Here is a 24092-nt window from a genome sequence, read left to right on the forward strand (position 1 = left end):
TAAATTAGTAAATCAGAAATGAAATGTAGACATTACTACCAATTTAAAGAAATAAAAATGATTATAAGAAGGCAGTACAAACTATTGTATATCAACAAGTGGATAACTAAATGAATTTTCAAATGCTTAGAAACACAAAATATACTGAGACTGAATCACAAGAAATAGAAAATCTGAATAGATCTATAACTAGTATGGAGATCAAATCAGAAATTGAAAACTTCTTAAAAAAAAAAAAACAACCTCAGGATCAGATAGTTACTCTGGTAAATTTTAACAACACTTAAAGAATTAACGATCCTTTCCAAAATGTTCCAGAAAGCTGAAGAGGAAGGAATACTTTCTAACTCATTCTGTGAAGCAAGCTTTACCTTAATACCAAAACCAGATAAAATCCCTAAAAGAAAGTAAACTATAGACCAGTATCTCTTATGAATATTCATGCAAAAATATGAACAATACACTAACAAGCTAAATTCAGGTGCATATTAAAAAGAATTATATACAACGACCAAGTGGGATTTATTCCTGGAATGCAAAGATGGTTGACATCAATCAATGCAGTACACTAAATTATCAGAATGCATAAAACAACAACAACAACAACAAAAACCCCTATTGGTCATCTCAATTGATATAGAAAAAGCAGTTGACAAAATTCAACAACTTTCATGATAAAAATACTCGACAAATTAGGAATAGACAGAAACTACCGCAACAAAAAATGGCCATATATGAAAAACCCAGTTAACATCTAAAGACTAAAAAACTCTTTCTCTAAGATTAGAAACAGAACAATGATATTCACTTTTGCCCCTTCTTTTCAATATAGTATTGAAAATTATAGACAGAGAAATTAGACAAGAAAAATAAACAAAAGGCATCTAATTGGAAAGGAAGAAGTAAAGTTATCTCTGTTCACAGATGATATCATCTTATATTAGAAACACTAAAGGTCACACACACACACACACACACACACAGATAAATTGACAATAAAATTCAGCAGAGTTGCAGGACATAAAAATCAACAGTCCAAAATCAGTTACATTTTCATACACTAATAATGAAAAATCTGAAAAGGAAATTTTAAAAATTCCACTTACAATCATAGCAAAAATAATAAAATAGTTAGGAATTAACCTAACCAAGGATATGAAAGACTAGAATGAACACTACAAAATATAGCTGAAATTACAGAAGACTTTTATCGATGGAGAAACATTTCCTAGTCAATGATTGGAAGACTTAATATTGTTATGATGTCAATTCTACTCAAAGGGATATGCGTATTTTTTAAAGATTTTATTTATCTGTTATTTGAGAGAGGGAATGAGAGAGATCATCAGGAGACACAGACTCCCGGTCAAGCAGGGAGCCCAATGTGGGACTCGATCCCAGGTCTCCAGGATCATGACCTGAGCAGAAGGCAGTCGCCACCCAGGCACCGAAGGGATACGCAGATTTAATGTAAACCTTATCAAAATTCCAATGACATTATTTTATAGAAATCAAAAAAACATTTTCTCAAATTCCCATGAATCTCAAAGAACACTGAATAGCTGAAAAAATCTTGAGAAAGAAGAATGAAGCTGGAAGACTCACACTGGTTTGTGAACTTACAACAGAGCCACAATAAACAGAAAAGTGTGGTATAGGCATTAAAAAAATAATAATAAGCCCAGAAATAAATCCCTGCATATATGGTCAAGTGACTTACCAAAGTGTACCAAGACCATTCAGTGCCAGACAAAAGTAGTCTTTTCCACAAAGGGTGCTTGGAAAACTGAACATTCACATGCAAAGGAATGACTTTGAAACTTCACCTAACTATATGCGAATATGAGCTCAGCATATGTCAAAGCTAAAACTATCAGACTTGAAGAGAACAACATAGAAGAAGGTTGCATGAGTTTGAATTTGACATTGATTACTTGGATATGACACCAAAATCAGCAAAAAAAAAAAAAAATAGACAAATTGAACGTCATCAAAATTTAAAATTTTATGCATCAAAGGGCACTATCAACTCAGTAGAGAAGCAACATAAATAATAGGAGAAAGTATTTTCAAATCATATATATGTTAAGGTGTTAATATCCAGAATATATATTTTAAAAACCCTATTGTTCAAAAATGGAAAAAAAGAAACAACCCATTTCAAAACTGGTCCAATCTGTATAGACATTTCTTTAAGAAAGTATACAAATGTCCAGTAAGCACATGATGTGATGCTCAACATTACTAATCATTAGAGAAATGCAAATCAAAACAACAGTGGCTATTATAAAAACAAAACAATTGTAGCTGGGTATTATAAAAACAACAAAAATAGAAAATAGGTATTGTTGAGGAAGTGGAGAACTTGGAGCTCTTGCTCTTAGGAACACAGAATACTGAAGTCACTGTGGAAAGCAGTAGGCCGGTTCCTCAGAAAATTAAACATATAAAAAAATTAAACATATAATTACCCTATGATCCAAAAATTCTACTTCTGGTTATACACAGAAAAGAACTGGAAGCAGGGGCTTGAGCAGGTATTTGTATACCAATGCTCATAGAAACATTATTCACAGTTGTTAATAGGTGAAACAACCCAAATGTCCACAGATACATGAATGCATAAACAAATTTTGGCATATACATAAAATGGAATGTTATTCTACCTTAGAAAGGAATAAAATACTAATCACATGCTATAACATGTATGAACCTTGGAAATATTATGATAAGTAAAACAAGACAGACACAAAGGGAGAATTATTATATGATTCTACTGATACGAGATACCTAGAACAGTCAAATCTTTTAGTGTCAGAATTATACGCTTAAACAAGGTTAAGTGTAATTTTATATTAGGCATACCTTACCACAATTAAAAAAGATAATTCATTGTTAATGTAAAAGACAACTGAGTCACAACCTATGTGGAAGTAACATGTGACAACAGCAAAAAACAACAGAAAAAAAAAAGAAGTATATTATAAGATTCATATACCATACATGAAATGGGATAATGTTAATTAAAGGTAGACTATGTAATACTTTAAAGGTATCTATTTTAAACTCTAGGACAACTAGTAAAAACAAAATAAAATAGATATAACAAGTAATACAGAGAAAAATGAAATCAGAATAGAAAATTGTAAGTCTTTTTAAAAACCTCAATTGCTTCAATTGCCAAGTAATGTAAGTGAAGGAGTCAGGCTAAGTGTAAAAATAAATAGACTACATTGTTCTAAGAAGCCCATTCCCAAAATAAGTGGAGTGGGGTAGGGCGAAAGGACAGAAATGTATGCCTATGAATTGTTAAATCTGCTTTCAATTTTTTTCTCTTTTAAGAAAAGCCAGAGATCTCGAGTATTTTCTCAGTCATTTCTTTGCTTACTTATTTATTTATGTGAAACCTGGTTTTTAATTGTTTTCTCTAATTTATTTTAAAACAGTACTGGCTAATTAAAACATGGTCATAGTTTATATGTAGCCTTCAGATGACTACTATGGGAGTTCTAATTTAAATAAGGTGAGTGCTCTATTTGGCAGCACATATACTAAAATTGGAATGATATGAAGAAGATTAGCATTGCCCCTACACAACAATGACACACAAATCCATGAAGTGTTCCATATTTAAGAACGAATGAATGAATGAATGAATGAATGAAATGAAAATAAAAGAAATAAATGATGAATTAAAAATATGGAGTATGCTTTCTGTGGATGGAGCATTTTTTACATAGCACACCCCGTACCTTCTACCCTTCCTTGTTCCTTTGTTCTGTCTACCCTGTTCTTTTGCTTTTTCTGATATTTTCTGTCAAATACTCTTTCAGAGTCCAAATCAAGTGCCATCTTTCCCTGGAATTTTTCTTCCTCTTCTAGTCAAACTTGAGCTTTTGGTTTTCTTAACAATCAAGACTGCCTTGTCTCTGTTTGGGCAAAGCACTTAAAAATCTGCTTTGAATACCCAAGAATCAGCTTATTGTTCCATTAATGAAATAACTCAAACGTCTATTAAAGTCCCAGCATGGGCTGACACTGTGATGTTCTTACCTGCTTTTAGCCTGGATTTTCCTCCTCCCAACACTTTTTCTCTATACAGTTTGCCAAGGTGAATCTCTTCTAGAATTATGTCCTTCCCCATCCAACAAAACTATTCAGTAGCTCCTTCTTATTTGCAGGAGGAAGTTAACTTCTCCCCATTTCCTGTCTTCTTGTACCTGGTCCCAGTACATCTGCCTCATCTTACCTCTTGCTTTCTTTCCCCTGATTCTTCATAAATACAAAATTAACTAGAGTCCCACAAAATTGCCTTATTCTGTACAAGTTCGCTCTTAGCTTAGGACATCCTCCACTCAACTTGTCAAGCTCTGCTTCCTCATGGTGATATTGGTTCTCCATTTCAGCCATCTCTACTACATCTGCCCACCTGAACAGAGCCTCCCTTCTCAGTCTCTGCTTAGGATGGCACAGAGGGGGTGTTATTGGGGCAAGTGCTCCACCCATTGCCCAGTTTCCCCATGTTCAACTATTTTAGGCTCTCACACTGGAAACTCATTCTTAATGAGACTGGTTAACCCTGAGGTTATGTGGAACTGGGGTGCCCTCTACTGCTTTCCAGAACTGTAACTATTTTGCTTTATGTCTTTCAATAAAAGGGAAAATGCTAATGGAACAAATGGGAATTCAGCTGATAGACTGTTATTTCTCAGGGTAAACACTGAATTCTGTATCAAAACAAATAAGCACTATTAAAATGGTAATAAGTATTCCTCTACATATGAGTTTCTATATAATTTTGATATGTCATTATTTCACTATCCCCATAGGTCCATCTAACCTAAGGCTCGGTTATATGTTCATAAAAATTAAGAAAAGAGACTGGGTTATCATGTCATCATATGGAAGAGGTAAGTATCTAAGCCACAAGCTTAAATAAATTTAAAAGATTAGATTTTTTTAAGATAATTTCCACTATGTTCCATATGTTCAATATGCACTGAAATTAAACTAATAGAAAGCTTACCCAAAACATAGATATTTTAAAATTGATTCATTAAAAGAACATAAATTCACTTATAGTGGATATTTCATTACTTATCAATGATATCTTGATAAGGTGTTATTGTGAAGATTTAATGTCCATAACTCTCACTAATCCCAAAGTAATCTCTGAGATCTCCACATTTTCTTTTCTTGCAAAAATTTCTGACTGACTTTGTTTCATAATCTGGAAAGCTTTAAATTCACTAGTTATTTGAACTCTTTCATTTGTCTTATGCTGTTTAATCCTGAAAGAAAATTAGCTGTCACGGGTATACCTAAATCTAGAATTCTAAGACCTAAAAGGTGAAAATTATATTAAGTTGATTCTGATTGTTTTTAATGATTCTGACTGTCAACAAGACTATCTCAGTGATAGGCCTTTTGAAAAATTAGAAAATGAAGAAATGTATGTGTTCAAGTTAATCAGTTTAGAATCAGAAAAACCTTTCAAATGAACATCTCATCTAATTTGTATTTCATGCAGAACCACTAAAATCAGAATTATTTAATATTGTGGTAAATGTCCAGAGTAACATCTCCCGTATATTTGCAACATTTCATACATTTTTTTATGTCTTGTTCAGAAATATATTTAAAATTACTCATTTTTGGAGAAACTCAGAATTTTTGAAATGTGCAAAAGTATCAGCAGGTAACTTAGATTTGGAACACCTGGTATTAGGCACAACTGAAGAATAAAGTAACTTCACACACTGAAAGATTAAAGATCCTTTCTGGAGCAGAGTTAGAGACTTGTCTTTTTTCACAATCATTCTGCTAAAAGTGACTATTAACAATGCAGTGTCACAAAAGCTGTGGAACGGTAGTATAAAGCTCATCATTTTCTTGGTGGTTTAACTTTAAATCTTGATCATTTTCTCCCAGATGTTTTCATAGTCCAGAGGCATCCACCTCCTGAGGTACTGGGCTTGCTTTTTGCATCCATCTTATTTGTGCTGCTTGGACCCTATTTCCTTCCAGTTGTCTTTAGTGCCACCTCGCAGGGTCTGTACCACTGAGACAGAAACAGACATAACTCAACAACCCCAGTACTGAAACCCAGGTATGCATGGGTACCAGCGGCAGTGCAGTACACCAATGTCTCGGGTCCCCGGAGCTTTCCCGTTGCTTAACCCCAGAGCTGCTCTCAGGTCTTCAGACCCACAACCCTTGCTATAGACACGGTTTGTTGTTGTTGTTTGTTTGTTTTTGTTTGGGTTTTTTTTTTTTTGGGTCAAAAAATAACACTTCGGGGGGTGGGGGATGTATATTGCGATTAGGTAAATTTTAATTCTAATCCAGTTTTGCTCTTTCTTTCCCGTCGCAATGAATTACAGGTAAAAAAAGGAGCCTCACTAAGGAGTTCTTCCTCAAGAGAGGAGGAGATGAGGGCATGGAGGCCTGTGGTAGGACTGAAGAGGAACACAAGGTTAGGGAGGTACTCAAGCTTGGACCTAAAAAGAAAAACTTGGCCCAACGACCTCTGGCTACCGCTTTGCTGACAGTCCCCCTCCACCTTTGCTGTAAAAAGGGGAAACCAGTGGTTATTACAGGAGGCACCAAATATGCTCCTGAAGGCCATCAAGAAACTTCAGATATATGGCCTATTCCAAACCAGGCCAAGCCGCGGGCCCTCAGCCCTCCCCCTCTGCTGAGCCGGCCCGAGGGCGCATTTGGTGAGAGTCTGGCGGCCTCTACCGGAGTGCCTCTGCAGAGGAACGTTCGTCAAACCCAGAGACGACATGTGGCGCTCAGGAGAGGTGAGAGCGAGTGCGCGAGTGCACTGGGGGCGCGGGGGGGATCTGCAGCGGGGCAGCGCGCGGCCTCGGGCGCGGCGCAGAGCGGAGCCGCAGGGCGGCGGCGGGAGCGCGGGGCGGCGGATCCGCTCGGCCGGGGAGAACTGGGCAAGTTCGCGCTGGCAGCATGGGGCGGTGACGCCGCACCGGCCTTCCGCGCCTGCCAGCCGGGCGAGAGCAGGCGGAGGAGGAGGAGGACGATGCACCCTCGCCGACGGCTCGCCTTCTTGGCAGCTGGGTAAGAAGATGCGGGCGAGGGTGAGAGAAAGGGCGGCCCCGGCCGGGCGCGCACCCCTCCCCTCGGCGCTCTGGAGCCGCGAACTGCATGGCCCGGGAGGGGAGGTGGAGAGCAGGCGGGGCGCCGCAGGCGGCCGGGAGCGCAAACTTTCCCTCGGCGACTGCGGGGGCAAAGCCAGCGCGGGAGGGCAGGGGCGGCCTGAGCGGTACAGCCTGGCCGGACGGGGCATCGGGGCTCACCGCGGGCCCGCTGGTAGGACTTGGGGTGTGGGGACACACGCCGCCGCCGTCCCTGGAGCCGGAGGGGCGAAATCGCCCACCTGGAGGACCCCGCCAGCCCCGGGGCTCTGAGGCGCGGGGTGTCCCGGCGATGCTTGCGGGGTGGGCGCGGACTCCGCGGGGGTGTCGCGGGTGGGTTGGGCGGGCTGCTAGAGGCCGGGGGTCTCGGAGCCGCCGCAGCACAGCGCGCTCCTCGCCGAGGAGGCTCCGACCTGAGGCTAGAGCAGTGGAGGTGTGTGAGGGCCAAAACGAGCGAGGGAGGGTCGGGGAGCGGGAGGCGCTGGGCGCGCTGCTGCGGACAGGGCGGGAGGCCGACGCTGCCCGGCCGCCGGCGCCAGGTTGGCTAGGCTGCGGCTCCGCAATGCCGCCCCCGCGCCCACCTGCGCCCGCAAACCCCCACGGTGGTCTGGGGGCGGTGGGAGCGGAGCCTCTCTTTGGGGGTCCTGGCTCAGGGCGGAGGGCGGCAGGAGGCGCCGCCCCAGCTTCCCGCATGCAGCGCCGAGTGCTCGCCGCCCGGAGTACGGCCCGGGTCAGGCGACAAGCCCCAGGACGCGCCCAGGCGACCACCGCATGGCACCCTGCCCTTCTTGACAGGAGGGCTTCAGCTTCTGAGGTGGAAGTACCTGTTGTATGTTTCCCAATTCCCGAGTTCGCCAGGGGTCTCCTTGGGAAAATGTTCCTTCTGAACACGCGGTGTTCCTCTATAGTGTGCACCTATTTGCGTTATGCGCATATCGAGAAATATGTGCCTTCGCTAAGGTTAGTTGCAGAGCCCAGGGACTGTGCCTGCCTGGACTTAAAATGCATTAATTAGGGCCCAGCACAGAGATGAGAGTCTTCCCCAAATGTAGTGATTAAGTTATTTAGTTATGGGGACAGAATGCTGAGAAAGTGGCAACCTTCTCTTATAAGCAGATCTTATATTATCGTGATCCTGTAGATTTGTTTCTTAAATGTGCCTTTTTTCCCCTCTTTCCACATACTTTCTCTCAGCACCTTGCAGAACAAGGAGTAGCTTGCTGGCTTTGAACGCGTGGCAAATATTTCAGAAAGGTAAAACGATTCCACTTGTGGATTTGACAGATGCAAAAAAAACCAAAAAACAAAAAAGCCCACAATCAGATAACTTCAAACATTTATTCTAATAAGACTAATGGGTCATTTGATAATATGTTGAGAAATAAAGCAAAGTATTTGAAATGTGTAAGAAATAAATTAGAATGAGTCTGCACTCTAAAAGCGGAAATTAAGCCCTATTGTAACTCCTTTTCATGCCCCAACTTACTGCCTAGTAGACACAGATAACACAGTGGAGCTGTGTTTGTGAAGGACGGCCAGGTCTCTTTGTAAATTGTGCTGCTGGCAGTATGAGTTGATTTCAGGAGTTGTCTCACACACACACACACACACACACAAACATTCATATTGTATGCTTTCTCCCTTTGTGTACCTTTCAGCTTCAAGATCAAGTTGGAGAAAGGAACAGTTATTCTTCAAAATTCATCTGCTTCAACTATTATTCTTATTGGGAATGGACAATGGAATGTTTTCTAGCTTTATCATGATAAAAAACCTCCTTCTCTTTTGTATTTCCATGAACTTAGCCAGTCACTTTGGGTGAGTTACCGTCTATGCTTTTATTTTATGGGTTTGGTGCACAAGTGCCTTTAAGAAACTTTGGTGACTAGTACATCAGCAAACCCTCCCTTTCGTCTTTGCAGTCCCATGCCCTTCGATTTGTTGTAAATAGAGTCCTCGCCCTACCCCATGCTCTTGTGTTGAGCAGGGCTGTGCCACAGAGTATGTTTTCAGAAATGGAAGCAGAGATGGTTTCAGAGGAGTCAGCTGTGTTTTCTCCTACTCAGGTTAAAACAAGATTTCTAAGTTCTCATGCATGAAGGACACTTACTGATTGTCAGTGTTTTGGTTGCCTTCCTTGGGTTCCATTATGCAAAGCAATTGCCTTGACAGCCAAATCCACACTGTGTGGCATTGACAAGGACGTAACAGTGGTCCTGGCCTGAGGCAAAGGCTTTGAACAGTGGCCACCTGAATGCGGGTGTAGAAACTACTACGTGTACTAGAAACTACACGTGTCTGAAGATCTGCAAGACACACCTGGTCATCAGGCATTATTGATTTCTCGAAGCTCTTTCACATTGACCTTTAGTATTAGCATACTGATTATAATCTTTTTGTTTTGTTTCCATCAAACTAGGCATAACCAACATCCCAGGCAAGTGTTCTTAGGGGTGCTGATCCTCCTCTCCTCCGACCTCCCCAAAATTGGTCTGGCTAATCAAAAGGAGTATAACTTGAAGTTGAGGGAGCATAATTAAGAAATTAAATTTCATGACAAAAGGTGTCAAGCACTTGTTCCGTAAAAATTGGTTCCAAAAGTTCCACAGTGTAGTCTACACTCACATAAATCATGGAGGGATCTTGAGCATGCAGCAGCTTTCTTACCACCCAGAGACCCCTTCTCTCTGGCCAGTAGGGAGGACCCTCCCAGGTACATAACATTCTCTGTCCTGTGGTCATTTTCTGCTCTTCTGACCTTTCCAGGTCTCTGCAGAAGAGAGAAACTGTGACCATTCGCAGTTGCCATGGCTGGTAAATGCCCACACTGGGACTGTAATCCAGGTCAGCCAGGGGCATGCTCGTCTCTCAGCATTGTCAGGATGGCAGCCCGAGCATGCTGATATGCACAGCCAGAGTATTCCCTTGGGACAGAGTATTCATTGTTATTCTTGCCTTGCTGGTCGTCTTGACTTGACATCTCCCCTATCCTGTCTTCAGTTTCCTTATCTGTTCAATGAAACTTTTCCTTTCCAAAGTTTCTCCCAGCTGTCAAATCCTATCAACTGTGGTGTTCCGGGTGTTCTCCTGAATGAAAACGTTGTAAGTGAACTCATACATGGAATTCACATTTCCAAATTAAGACATGAGGTAGTTATTATGTTTACTGACATACCGCATGTATTTAGCAATATTTCAGAGGTGAAGAGTATGCTAGGATTGGAAACATTTTCTTTTTAAGATTTTGGTCCAATCTATTATCGTGAATTTGCATTCTGTAGGCATGAAGTTTCTACACTCCCTGGTGGCTGTCAGTCTGAAGTATGAAGTCATGTGCATATATGGAGACTAGATATTAGACGCAGCTATGCTTTCTTATTTAATTTGGTGGCTTTCAGGGGTCAACTTCAAAATAGAGAGATAATTGCTAGTTTCCGGAAGCTAATACTGTACAAGTGGTATAGGACACTTCAACCTCCCCGTAGAATTAGCCATGAGAGAAGTTTTGAATTTTAGTTTTATGCTCAACAGTCCATCCTGAAACAATGCCTACCAACTGCAGAAAGTCTGTGAGACACAGAATATCACATAAAAAAAGAAAATGTCCTTAACTCCACCATACAGAAACAATCATCTTTTATATTTTGGTGTCTTCTTTCATTTGCCTCTATGCATATTTTTATACAGTTGGGATGATATTGCACCTTCAGTTTTGTACTATGCTTTTTTCATGCTTTTTTTGTTATTACAGTTTCTTTAAAATATATGATTTAAAAATGGATGAATATTATTACACTGCATGAATGCTTCATCATCTGCTACTTCTCTAATTTGGGGTGTTTACATTCTTTCTGATTATGCTGTATAAATTTTCCTATAGTGAACACATTTGGCTTTAACTGTTTTAAATATTTTCTATTAGAAGATATTTCTATAAGTTGATTTTTATATCAGGTTCCCTCAGTGCTTTTAACTTGTGACCCTGTGTGTCCAGTTGCATTCAGTGAAGTGGGGTCACCAGGAAAGTGAAAGGGTGGGTTTCAAAAACCCTGGCCAGCCACAAAAGCCATTTTAACATCTGGGAGCATAAGTTTCTATTGATTTTCCTTCTTATACAGGAGCCTTCTTATACAAGGCTCCTCTCACTTGCTTGTACTTTTAATGTACTTAGGAATTAACTTTGTTAAATTGCAAAGAAATTTTCATAGCACTCATTTGGCTTAAAATCTTGACAAAATAACAGCTATGCAATATGGAACACCTATTGTTATGTTATCTGCTTTAGGTACATCCTAGGAGGAACCTTATGAGCTAAACACTTATTAGCGCAGTCTTACAGTCTGGGAAGGTAAGAGAGAGGGAGAGCTAACCCAGACAGGAAGCCAAGATTTCTTACTTAGCACTCTTCCGTGATTCAGCCCTGGTGGTCCTTGGCTACACGGAGCTTGCTGGGCTGGTCTGAGTCAGACCAATCTATAGAGGGGGGAATGCAATTCTGGAAGGCATTCTCTGCATTGGGGTAGAGAGAGTTCTCTGTTCTGAGATTAGGGGGAGAAAAAGAGTGATGGAAGCTCTGTCTTTTCCTCCTAAAGAACGCATTTGTTTGATTAGGTTTTAGAGAAAGATGAAAGGGGCAGCATGAAGGCCCTAAATTTGAACATTTCGGGACAAGAGAAATACTGACTTCTGCAGATGTATAAAAGAAATGAGATAACTGGTGGAGAGCAAAGAGGGTAACAGAAGACCAGTCAGGGAACAAAAGGAAAAAAGGCAAATGTGAGCTTTTGTGCATATACTTAGCGTTTGTGACAAGTATGTGGATTTGGGCAATCAGAAAATTTATAAATGTGATAAGTAAAACATATTTGGTGATTATGTAAGATAATTAATGTGAAACTGCTTTGAAAATATACGAGTATTCTTTCTTTTGCTTCTCCTGATTTGATCAGAGTCACCAGCAGCTCATTTTCAATAGCCTTTATAATTCTTTTATTAGTTTTAAGTTATATAACAGAGAATGAGTCAAACATATAATGGGACAGAGGCCTTATTTGACTGTCAGTCTTATGCTATGTCACATTCAGAGACATGGTATTATTTGAAGCATTGTAATTATTTTAACAAGACCAGTAATCAGAAGAACACAGTATCGAAAAACTAGCACAGAAACGATATTTGACTCAATGTAATGTCCAAATACATAATATTAAATTTAAACTGGAATTAATTTATTATCATTTGAAAAATCACAGTTTATCAGACTTGACAGACCAGTGATAATTTTAAGATAAATTTGAGGATTATCAACTTAATAATAAGGTAAAATTTATTTTCATTCATTTATTTGTATTAAATATATTTTAGGGGTTTATCTATTGGAAAACAAAAACTGCATTAGCATTTTATTACATGGGAACTACAATTTAAATATACTTTAGAAACCAACTTTTATCATTTGCAATTAAAAGGAGATTCTTGTAGGAGTAACTTATGAACATGAACAAAGTTATTCTTTATTTGTCTACCTAAGTATGCTAACCTGGACCTTTGGTTTCATGAAGAGAGCTTTCTCATACACATTCTCAAGGACGGTTCTTTTCTTTTAACTGGAGCAGAAAGTACATTCTCTCTGAATCATTCAAGTACTCACAATGTCTTTTTAAATGGCATGTTTTCTCTTATGAATCCCCAGATGGCAAGTTCTTTCTGCACTGTAGCTGCAGGTTCATGAGGCACAGGACAAACGGTCATTGTAACAATTATCAAAACACATGGAAGCATCACCTAAGCAGTTGGGACACTTGCAGGAGGTGGGATATCTAAGTGGAGGCCCCAGGGATAGCCAGAGATCAGAAGGGTAGTTCTTGTGCATAGCAAAAATTTTAGGTGACTAGGACTTTGCTACAGAGTAATACCCAATATATATATATATATTTTAAGGTACCAAAAGAAAATACTTTCCAATCACATGCTTTAGAGAGGAAACTTTTAGCATGTTCATCATGCCAACAGGCAGTGAGCTAAGTAAAGCTTAGAAGGACAGTCGGCCAGCACCGACCCAGCCGACCCGGTCTGGCGATCAGCTCCAAGATGAGTCACTGGCTGGGTTCAAGGGGAGAAGGAGATTGTGGGCTTTTGGATTTTTACAAAGGTGCAATTGCATAACATGCATATTTTAACTGGTGTGAAATTTTAGAGGAAAATATTAGAATCAAAAGTAAAAAGAAATCTTAGAACTCTGTTGATAGCAACAGTAATTAACAGTGTTTATATGGGTATATCTCCTTCATTTCTGGAAGGCCATTTCAAAAAATGTGCTATTTAATTTCCTACTACAAAATATTTTTTTTAAAAACTCCTTTTGTAGATGAAAAGAGTTCAGGCTGACGAGCATAGGGAAATGTGTCTGAATTTCATGGGAAAGTGGCAGAATCAGGATCCATATCAGAGATCAGGACCTGGACCAGTCCTCTCCATTGTGGGACCTTCTCCAAAATGTCCTGATATGTTGATTGCAGTCTAAAGGGAAAGAACGGGGGTGGAAATCTATACATTGGAAACAAAAGAATATTCTAATCTAGAACTCAAATAACACTGTTCTAAAGATAGTGTGTCTACCACTGCTCAAGTAAAATCAAACACAAAATATCTCCTATGAAATAAAATATTATAGAGAAGTGATCATATGAGGGAAAGAAAGATATGCCAGGAAACAGGCTTCAGTGGTTCATTGAATACTCTGTTTTATTTGTATTTATTTAACAATTCATTTCAAGATCAAAAAGCAAACCTAAAAATATATTAAATCCAGAACCAGATCATTTTCAATTTTAACAAACAAAAAAAATTGGGCCATTACTCTACAATCGAATTGGCTCCTGTTTTAGGACCCCTGTCAAGTATATAATAGTGTTAGGTATCACTTTGACAGAGAGCAGTCAGGTACTTCTGATCTCTGTTGCTGCACACTTGCTGTGTGGCTGCGGAGGAATTTCTAAACCTGCCTGCAACTCAGTTTCCTAATCTCAAAGTGGAGTTATTAATGGATCCCACGTCACAGGGCTGATATGGAGAATACGTTGCCGAATGTATGCTAAATGCTGAAACAAGGCCAGGTGGGGGGGGGGGGGGTGCTGAGTATAGGCTAGCTATCTTTTTAGATGTTGGGACCAGGAGGCACCCAAGGTTTACTAAGACCTACAGGGTAAGCATGGTGCTGGGCCTAGGGCCAGAGCATGGCAAAGTCAGTAACCTTAATCATGTCTGCAGAGTCTCCCTTGCCATGTAAAGTAGCACATCCACAGTCACAGTCTGGGATTAGGATGTGAGCATCACAGAGAACAATGCCTTACTGCTGCATCAATGTGCCAGGTACTGTTCTAGGTGCTAAGATCCTGCAGTGGGCAGAGATTGCCTGCCTTCAGGGTACATTCTCCTGTGCAGTGAACAAATACATTCAGTTGGGACACAATTGCCATGAAGAAACAGAGTAAGAGACAGTGAATGTGCTAGAGACAGATGACTTAGGAAACATCTAAAGGCAGTGAGGGCATGGGCAGGGCTGTGTAGAGAAGGTTGAAAGGTGAGCAGAGCAGTGAATGCACTGGCATGCTTGGCATGGAAGGGGCAATGAAAGCAGTATAAGGAAGGGGGGTAGGTAGGAGGCTTAATCAGAAAGGCAGTGGGGAGAGGAGAGGGTCAGATCATGAAAACCCTTATAGGACATGCTAGGTAGTACCAAGAAGAGTAGTTGGCTGTTATAGGTCATAGAGGGTCTTCGAGGGGTTTTAAGTAGGAGTGAATTATGACCCAATTGAGATGTGACAATAATGTGACTTAAAGTTTAAAGGTTGCTCTAGCTGCTGAGTGGAGGATAGAATAAAATCTGGGGTGGGGGTGGTTAGTAGAGGAAGGAGCAGAGATGGCATTTGAGAGAATACAGCAGCACAGGGAAGGAATGACTTGTTGATGGGTTGATGAAAGAAAGGAGTCAAGGATGATACCCCTTACCCCCAGGTATTTGACCTAAGAACATGACACGTTCAATTGCCTACTATTGAGCTAGAGAAGACAGCAGGAGAAAAAGTTCTAGCAAAAATCATGAGTGCAGCTATAGATGTGTTAAGCCCTGTTAGATATCCAAGGGTCCAGACAGGCTATTGGACATAAAAGTCCAGAGGTCAGAAAAAGCCTGGGCCTGGAAACATGAATTGCAAGTCTTTCATCTATGGCGGATATTTAAAGCCACTAGACTGGATGAGATAATTTAGGATTGACTGTAAACCAAGCAAAGTTACCTAGACTGTGCCCTGTCTAAATTTAGGAAGGTAAGGGGGTAAGGGCAAGCAAGAGGAGGATGCCAGTGAAGATAGGAAGAACAAAGAGAGCAGCATCCCAAGACCTGGTGGAGAAAATGTTGTGAAAAGGGAGACGTGGTCGGATGAGGACTGAGATTTGATTGTTGGGTTTGACAGTGTTCAGTAGCCTCCAGATGAGAGGCTTCATTGGAATGCACACAGCAAAAGCCAGACTGGAGTGGGTCCAAGAGAAGGGAGGAGAGGCAGCAGAGGTTTCTAGTGTAGACAACTCTTTTTTTTTTTTTTTAATTTATTTGACAGACAGAGATCACAAGTAGGCAGAGAGGCAGGCAGAGAGATAGGGGGAAGCAGGCTCCCTGCTGAGCAGAGATCCCGATTCGGAGCTCAATTCCAGGACCCTGGGATCATGACCTGAGCCAAAGGCAGAGGCTTTAACCCACTGAGCCACCCATGTGCCCCTCTAGCGTAGACAACTCTTAAGTGAGTTTTGAGAAGAGGGGCAAAGAATGAAACAATAACTGGAAGGAATATGAGGTGAATGAGAGATGTTTTAAAGACCTGTTACATTGCAGCAGATGTCATTACTGATGGGAATGATTGGGAAGGGAGAGAAAACTATGTGAGATCAACACAAGATGGTTTATGTGCAGCATAATCACATATTTAGGGCATCCAGTGTGATTGGGGAGAGTCTAGGGAAATGTGGGTAGGATTAGATGAAGGGAGTGTGGCCTGCAAGAAGGGAGACCTGTGTTTTACCTTGTAGGCTATAGGATTCTGACCAGGGCTATAGTGATAGGGATAAGAGTTGAGGCTACATGAAAGGTGCAAGCAGGGGTAAGCTAGAGAACTGTGTAGGGAGCTGATAGGAGTGAAGAGTGAAACCGATGGCTGATAGGAGTGAAGAGTGAAACTTGGGGACAAGCTAAGAGTTCTGGCATAATTTCATGGCCATGACTTTGTGCACATGAGACACATTTCAAGTCCATGGTTCCACCACAAGAGGGGATGACTCTTATTGGGAAACTTGGAATTGCCTTTCATTGTCTAGCTAGTGTCTACCATGTTTGTTATTTTCTTTTACGTAGTTTTTGAAATGGTTAAAGTAGCGTGCAATGGAAATTTCCGGAAAACATCACAAAATGGTGCCACTTAGAGGTATTTATTTAATAAGGTGAAAGTGACAAGCAAATAATCTGAAGATCTATTTCTCAGAAGTAATTAAATACTAGAGAAAAAAATGTAGAAATGCAATTTAAGAAGACAGAGAAGCTGCCACTTAAAAGCAATCTAGTTCAGTTCCCAAAGTAAGTTCATTGCCATTATTGATCCCATTTAATGTAAATCAAAAATGGCTATCAACATAAGCGGAGATAACATCACAAAGAAATATGTCACACCTTGCCTTCAGTAGCAACATTTGTGGAACAGTTCTCAACAGGTTTTTTTAAACCCCAGAAATGATGACATAACTGTTGACCTTGTACTCTTTTAAGTGCCAAAATAAGACACCCTCAGGCATCACCTGATGAAATACCTTTAAAGCTGGAATCTGCAGCATATTCTTATTATCATTATTATCATTAGAAATTATAATACTGGTAGATAAATAGATAAAGTTATGTTAGAGTAAAATCTTTCATAGTTCCTCAAAAAGAAACTTACTCTGAGATTGAACTAATGATACAATTCCCCTTTCAGAGTAATGTGTGGATTCTACTGCAGGGTTAACTCTGTGTTGGCTAATTTGGGGGATAGTTTGCTTGGGATTCCCTTTCCTGTTGTACTCAGACTCTTCCTTATATCCGCCCTCAGAAACCTTGTTGCCTCTGTCACCACTGACATGGCCTGAGTAACTGGCCTCTATGCCTCTGGCCTTGCCTTTGCCAAGTCCATCATCCACAAAGCACCAAAGGGCCAGAGGGAAATAAAGTGCACCTGTTTAAATGCTTTAAAGTTCCCACTACCTTCAGGACTGACTCTAGGAGTGCAGCATGGCATGTGAAGTCCTTTATGGTTTAATGTATGCTGTCTCTCCACTAGCATGCGTTACTTTACTCACCAAAGATCTTTCTTAACCTCTACAAGCATCATTGTTTTCTTTCCCAAGTCCACTGCTCACAACCCCTTCAACATCCCCTTCTTTGACTTGAGAGCAGGTCAGTTCTTCTTTCTGGTAGCCCTGGACAGAGCTCTGTGTCTTTCCTTTAGGTTCCTAGAATGTCTTGTGCATCCTATAGATCCCTACACTTACCATGTTCTGTTGAAATACTCTATGAATGTGACTGATTCTTTTAGAACACAGCTGTGTCCTGCAGGTTGGGAATACTATCTTTGTCATCTTCACATACCCAGTACTCACCACAGTACAAGATAAGTAAGTGGTTGACCTTCCAAAATACATTGTTGAGCTGAGCTGGTGGAATAAACACTGAGCCTAATCATATAGCCTCTTGAAGACATAACGGGGGAGAGAAGCTCTCTGAAGTCATGTAGAATCACTCTGGCTGTTGGCTTAAAGAGCAGCCTTTCCATTTCTAATCTAGATAGGCCTAGAGCCACCAGGGCTGCACACGAGCATCACTTGGGGACCTTAAAAAAAAAAAATACTGGTTCTTGTTTCTCCTGGATTGATTAAAGCCACATCTCTAGGCCTAGAAATCAGAAAGAAGTTAGTGCAGGAGTCCAGAATCAAATGCCCTGAAGAAGTAGTAAGACAACAAGGAGGGGTGAGAAATTTACACAACTGCCAGGAGTTTACTCTTTCTGAGGATGCTCATATTTCCTTTTCTTAAACACTCTGTTAAATCCATTTGTGGACCAGATTTCTTGAGGTTCTCATTCTGACTTCATCAGAAGTCCCTGAATGGCCCAGAACTTCAAGTTGGATGGAGTTCCATTGCATAGCTTTTAGAGAAGCCCATCCACACCTGAGCTTCATTCTGCTGTCCTACTGCACACCCATGTCCCTATGCATTTCACAGCTACCGCCTTCCTTTCTCAGCTTAAAATATGGGACTCAGTGGCCTTATTTCCTTTTTTTCAAACTTTCTTCAAATTTTAAAGTCATTGTAAAAGAGTTTAAGTTTAGTGATCAAGACCTTGTGTATTTTGTGCACAACAATATTTGAACAAGGAAATCTCAAGATGTTTTAAGAAGAATGGTTGATTCTATATTTCCTTTATTATTTTGTTTTATTTTTAAAATATTTTATTTATTTATTTATTTGAGAGAGAGAGAGAGAGAGTGCGTGTGCGCACACGAGTAGGGTGAAGGGCAGAGGGAGAAGCAGACTCCCTACTGAACAGGGAGCCCTGACACTGGGCTGGATCCCAGGACTCCAGGATTATGACCTGAGCTGAAGGCACATGCTTAACTGACTGAGCCATGCAGGCATTCCCTACATTTCCTTTATTATTTCCTTTCTAGAACAATCAATAATCTGTCAGTGTTGGAACTCTTCACATGGACTAGATATGACATTTTTTTTAGACAAAATGCACTAAATATAAGGAAACAGTTCATATTTTAAGAAAACCTAGTTAATTAAGATCAATACTGAAGGGTCAGCCACCAAGCTTTTAAAATATTTCTTATATGTGCAAGGCTATTCTCAGTAATAATGGGGATCTGGCCTCAGCTCACAAAGATCTACTCCCCCAAACAACTGAGCCTTTAGCTTCTCCTTGAAGCAATTGTGTACTCGCAGTTGACCTAAGGATCAGCAGAGATCCTTGGTTGTAGTCAATACAATTAAGAGTGAGCGGTCAAAGAGATGAGGGCATCTTATGTTTCCATCTGGAGGCCTCATAGATGTAACACTGAAGGCATAGCATTTTTGTATTATTTTGTTTTTCATGTGGTTCCAACTAACCAAAATGGAAAAAAGCAAGCTGAAGTAACTTTATACCTTAGGAGCAGTCCTCACAGATTTTGCACCTTGAGAGAGGCACACCTAAGTTTGCCAAAGATCTGTGAGATTCTCCTGTGTGCAGTCATATCACATGTGTTCTATGAGATGGGGAGGACCTTCCTCTCCAAGGCTGTGGAAACGTTGCATTTCATAACCACACGCTGCAAATTAAGCATTTTTGAGGATAACCTGCGACCTCAGAAGGCTTCCTGGTTGTTCCTGAGAGAAAACCTCAACTCCTGCCCTGATAAGCATTTTCAGAGATTCTTTTTTTTTTTTTTTTTTTTTAAGATTGTATTTATTTATTTGACAGACAGATCACAAGTAGGCAGAGAGGCAGGCAGGGAGAGAGAGGAGGAAGCAGGCTCTCCGCGGAGCAGAGAGCCTGATGCGGGGCTCGATCCCAGGACCCTGGGATCATGACCTGAGCCGAAGGCAGAGGCTTTAACCCACTGAGCCACCCAGGCACCCCCAGAGATTCTTTTAGAATGTTTCCTACCGCCTAGGTCCTAACTTCTGTAAAAAGAGAGAAGTCACAGAAAATTTCCAGCCATGGCCTCTATTGTAAATAGGCCCTTAAATAATTACAAGAAGCAGTTATAGCAGAACAGGGCCGACACTGAAATTGATCAGTAACTGGAAGGTGAGATTTGAAATGCTTAAGCCTTGCATTCATTGCATTGCTGTTGGCAATGATTTGGGTATTTGTGAAATAGGTTTCAGCGCCAGGTGAGACAGTGTTTCTTTGGAACTGTAGTGAAGCAGACAGAGTACCAAAGGACCAAGGGAGGCAGCGGTCATGGAGATGACCCCTACAAGCGCACAGTGTCTGGAACATCTTGGATGGTCAGTGATGTAGTCAAGGTTTGTCTCCTAATAGCCAGGGCTGTTCAGATCAAATGTAATTTAAGAACACTTCACGACAGATAATAAATAGCTTAGAAAAACACACTTGAAACACTGATATACTTTTTCTTTTCTCTTTTTCTGATTCATAGTGATATTTTTATTTTTTAATTAAAAATTGAGATATAACTGATCATATAATGTGTTGATTTGATACATGTATATATTGCAAAAGGATTACCACTGTAGCCTTAGCTAACGCCTCTATCATTTCTCATAATTATCATTTCTTCAGAGGCTCCTGGGTGGCTCAGTTAGTTAAGTGCCTGCCTTCAGCTCAGGTCATGATCTTAGGGCCCTAGGATCAAGCCCTGCGTAGGGCCCCTTCTGGGCAGGGAGCCTGCTTCTCCCTCTCCCTCTGCCTGCTGCTCCCCCAGCTTGTGCTCTCTCTAATGAAAAAATTTAAAAAAAAATCCTTTCTTTTCTGTGGCTAGAACATTTAAGAGAATCTTTTGGCAGTTTTGAAGTTTATAATATAGTAAGTGACTGTAATCACTATACTGTGCATTAGATCTCCAGAACTGGCATCTTCTAGTTACAAGTTCGTATTCTTTGACTGGCATCCCCAGAATTCCCCACCCGTAACCCCTGCTAACTGCCATCCTACTATTTCTGCAAGTTTTTTTTTAGATTGCACAAAGAAGTGATCTGCTTTCTCTGCTACTGTGCATGCTCTCCCCTCCAGGCTAAGTTAAAGAGCCAGTGAAGCGCCCCTCCCCAACCCAGACAGTTAGACATGGCCTAGAATTAAATAATCAAACTTGTTGATAAGAGTTATGACCACCATAAGAAGTGGATATTGAGGACAGATTTAGTTTGAGCAATTTACTCAATTGGGCAAGTACAAAATGTCACTGTTTCTTTCTCTCCCAGACCCAGGGGACAGTGGTAAGGCCTGTTACCACTGGTATTAGGTCTGTGAGGCTGAAGTTTTCATCATTCTCAAGAGTGAAACTATGGTGGATGTAAGAGGAAGGGAATTTGATATTTTCAAACACTAAGTCACAGAGTAAAAAAAAAAGTCTGTGGGCTGCATATGAACAGGACTGAATTTTAGCTTGTTAGAGTTTCAACTGTATGCTTAATGGTGATGTGAAAATTAGATCAAAAGAACTTTATACTCTCCATTCAAAAGGGAATAGCTTTAAAGCAGTAAAGAATTGATCTGTTTAGATGCAATCAATACAAATGACCGAGTTTCAAGAACTGGGTGGGGCAAGCATACATCGATTCTGCCCTCAACATCCAACTGCCGATGGTTGGTCTTACTCTCATTTCAGAGAATTTATGGCAAAGGAATCGCCATTAGTAGAGCTGGGGCACTGTAAGAGACACTTCAGGGAAATCCCAGGGATCTCCTGTTCTTCTCCCAAGTGCCCAGGGTGCTAACTTCCTGGGACCCACAGCTGGCTTTCAGCAGCATAAGTTCTACCCAAAGCCAAGCTATATGTGTAGGTCGAGGTCTTGGTAATTCCAAACATCTTGCTTTTTTGCAACATTTGAAAGCAGCCATAGAAACCTGTGGTGGAATCCATGTTCCCGAGCTGTATTACCTTCTTCTAGACTTAGAGTTTTCTTTCCCTCCCAAATAATTTCCTCAGTTTGCCCATGTCTGCTTGAGGCAGTTTCTCATTTCCATCTGCTCCAGATCATCCACACAAGTGTTTGGAACCTGGATAAATGCACTGAATTGGAAAATCCAGGACTGTTCTAGGTTTTTCTTTGAAGGTTTAGCCTACTCTTCTTGGGGTTTTGCTCTAAGTCTGATATGCTGGGTCATTCAGAATACTGTGCTCCCTGAGTCCCTGATCTGAGGTGATGCTGAGTAAACCCTGAGGTGGGTTTTCAGTCCGGTCTTTATAATTCATGTACCCTGGGTCATGTGCCTTGGCTGGAGCTGAATGTGCCAGCAACAAGCAGTGCCGATGAGTGAGGAAGCCCAGAGACATTTCAAAAACTTGATTGTTTCTGTCACCATATGCTCTAATTCTGGCATTCTGCTCATGGCACAAATGCTCCCAATTAGGGATGCAGTGAAATTTGGGCCCACCAGTCTTTCGAATTGCATCATTTTGAACATCTTTTCCACACTCCACTGCTCATTACAGGTGATTCATTAACAATATGAAAACTCATTTTTTCTGTGTTTAAACCAAACATCTGAACTCTCCTAAGAGTGGATTAGGCACTGCTAGTCTAAGTTTTAAAAATGTCTATAATCCTAATAGAAACCGTGCCTCAGAATCAGGCAGAGATGGTTTTGAGCATCATGTTCTGTTGATGGGTGACCAGCCCAGAACCAGCACACTCTACGGAAAGTCCAGAATTAAGGCTTGTCTGTGAAAAACAATAGCCTAAATTAATAGAGGAGATGTTTTTCAGGTGCCCTCCCTCCAAGGCAAGTTGCCCTATCGTTTTCTGGTTTCTGTATTTTGAGAAGAATTTGTAAAAAATATTTAATGCACGTTTGAATTCTTGCTTCTCTGTTAAAAAGCTTTTCACAGATGCCAACCAGTTCAGTAAAAGATGAGACCAATGACAACATCACAATATTTACCAGGATCTTGGATGGGCTTTTGGATGGCTATGACAATAGACTGCGGCCTGGCCTTGGAGGTGAGTAGGTTCTCCTCTGCTGCAGCCCACTAAACTTGGCCTCAAACTCACATCTGCTGTGATGCAGACCATTCGTTCAAGAGCTTCCTTGCCAGGAGTTTGCACTGATGGTTGTTGCAAAGGCTCCCAGTATTCTTTGTTGTCATTCCCCAGGTACAAAAAGCTGGGGGATGTGGTTTCTCTGCAAACTCCCTTTTCTTCAGATAATCTACCCATTCTGCTTCACTTAGGGAGGAAACAGTTCCTCTGTGTTACTAAAGCCAGAATTACCTTATGCTAAGAAATAACGCATAATCAACTTCCTACTCTCATATTGATGCAAATCCTTTTTGCAAATCCTTTCCACAATCCATTGTTTAATGCAATTGCTCTTTATATCTTCATATATTATGTTTAATTTTTTCACTAGGACCATAATAATTGTATTTACTTTAACCCCATGGAAGTTGATAAAAATAAGTGGTGAGCAAAAGATGTTTTCAGGGCACAATTAGAACAGCTTAATTTTGTGCTGAGTCTCATGTGCTGTCTCCAGGCGTATGCAGTGCCCTTGGCTGTAGCTGATTTAGATGTGGTGCATTTGAACTTGCTCCATTAGGTAAGTTAGAGACCCTCTAGCAACTACATTCTTAGAGGAAAAAGTTCTTTTCCATTATTGCAGTTTTAACAGGGAGATTCACTTAAAGCATGAATTGCCATTCACTACATTTTGGGCAGGAAAAGTCCACAAATCCTCCTTGACACCGTCTTACTCCACCGTCTGACTTACGCCCCTGGGCCTCTAATGTCCAGAAGCCCCTGTCTCTTTGACCACATCCACAAGGATCAAAGTATGCAGCGATCCAGTGAGTTGCTGCTATACAGTATTTTCTCCTCCACCCAGTATGTGGCACACTTCTGTGGCACAGGATCCTGAGAACACCACAGAGAGCCAAAGGGGCTGACTACTGGGGCTGGCATCTCAGTGGGCATCAAATGTACACACATCATGCTAACACCTGCACATACATAACTACACACCATGCACATCTATGATTACCATGCAGGGAGATGTCCAGAGAAAAAGGTCCTCCTCGTCACCCCCCCCAGCCCCCTAGCTGTGACTCAGCAATGCTACCAATGGCATGGCAGTATTTATAGTGAACTGTAGTATACTGTTAACGGTCCCCATTCATGACCAC

General features: G+C 41.0%; 1 protein-coding gene and 1 non-coding gene across 7 annotated transcripts in view; both read left to right on the forward strand.

The window, feature by feature from the left end:
* Positions 1 to 3527: 3527 nt before the first annotated feature.
* Positions 3528 to 3634, forward strand: LOC116592136. Its single transcript, XR_004286327.1, has one exon. It is a non-coding gene; the product is annotated as a U6 spliceosomal RNA (small nuclear RNA).
* Positions 3635 to 6715: 3081 nt separating this feature from the next.
* Positions 6716 to 24092, forward strand: part of GABRA5 (gamma-aminobutyric acid type A receptor subunit alpha5) — an 88781-nt gene continuing 71404 nt past the window's right edge. The window contains exons 1-4 of one of the 6 annotated variants that reach the window (XM_032342300.1): positions 6716 to 6806; positions 8352 to 8411; positions 8816 to 8975; positions 22790 to 22911. In XM_032342300.1, coding sequence (XP_032198191.1) covers positions 8890 to 8975; positions 22790 to 22911 — 208 coding nt within the window. In that variant the 5' untranslated portion in view covers positions 6716 to 6806; positions 8352 to 8411; positions 8816 to 8889. The other 5 variants (XM_032342304.1, XM_032342299.1, XM_032342301.1 and 2 more) reach the window with 5 other exon arrangements.

The sequence above is a fragment of the Mustela erminea genome, chromosome 5, assembly GCF_009829155.1.
Source record: "Mustela erminea isolate mMusErm1 chromosome 5, mMusErm1.Pri, whole genome shotgun sequence".
NCBI classification, from domain to species: Eukaryota; Metazoa; Chordata; class Mammalia; order Carnivora; family Mustelidae; genus Mustela; species Mustela erminea.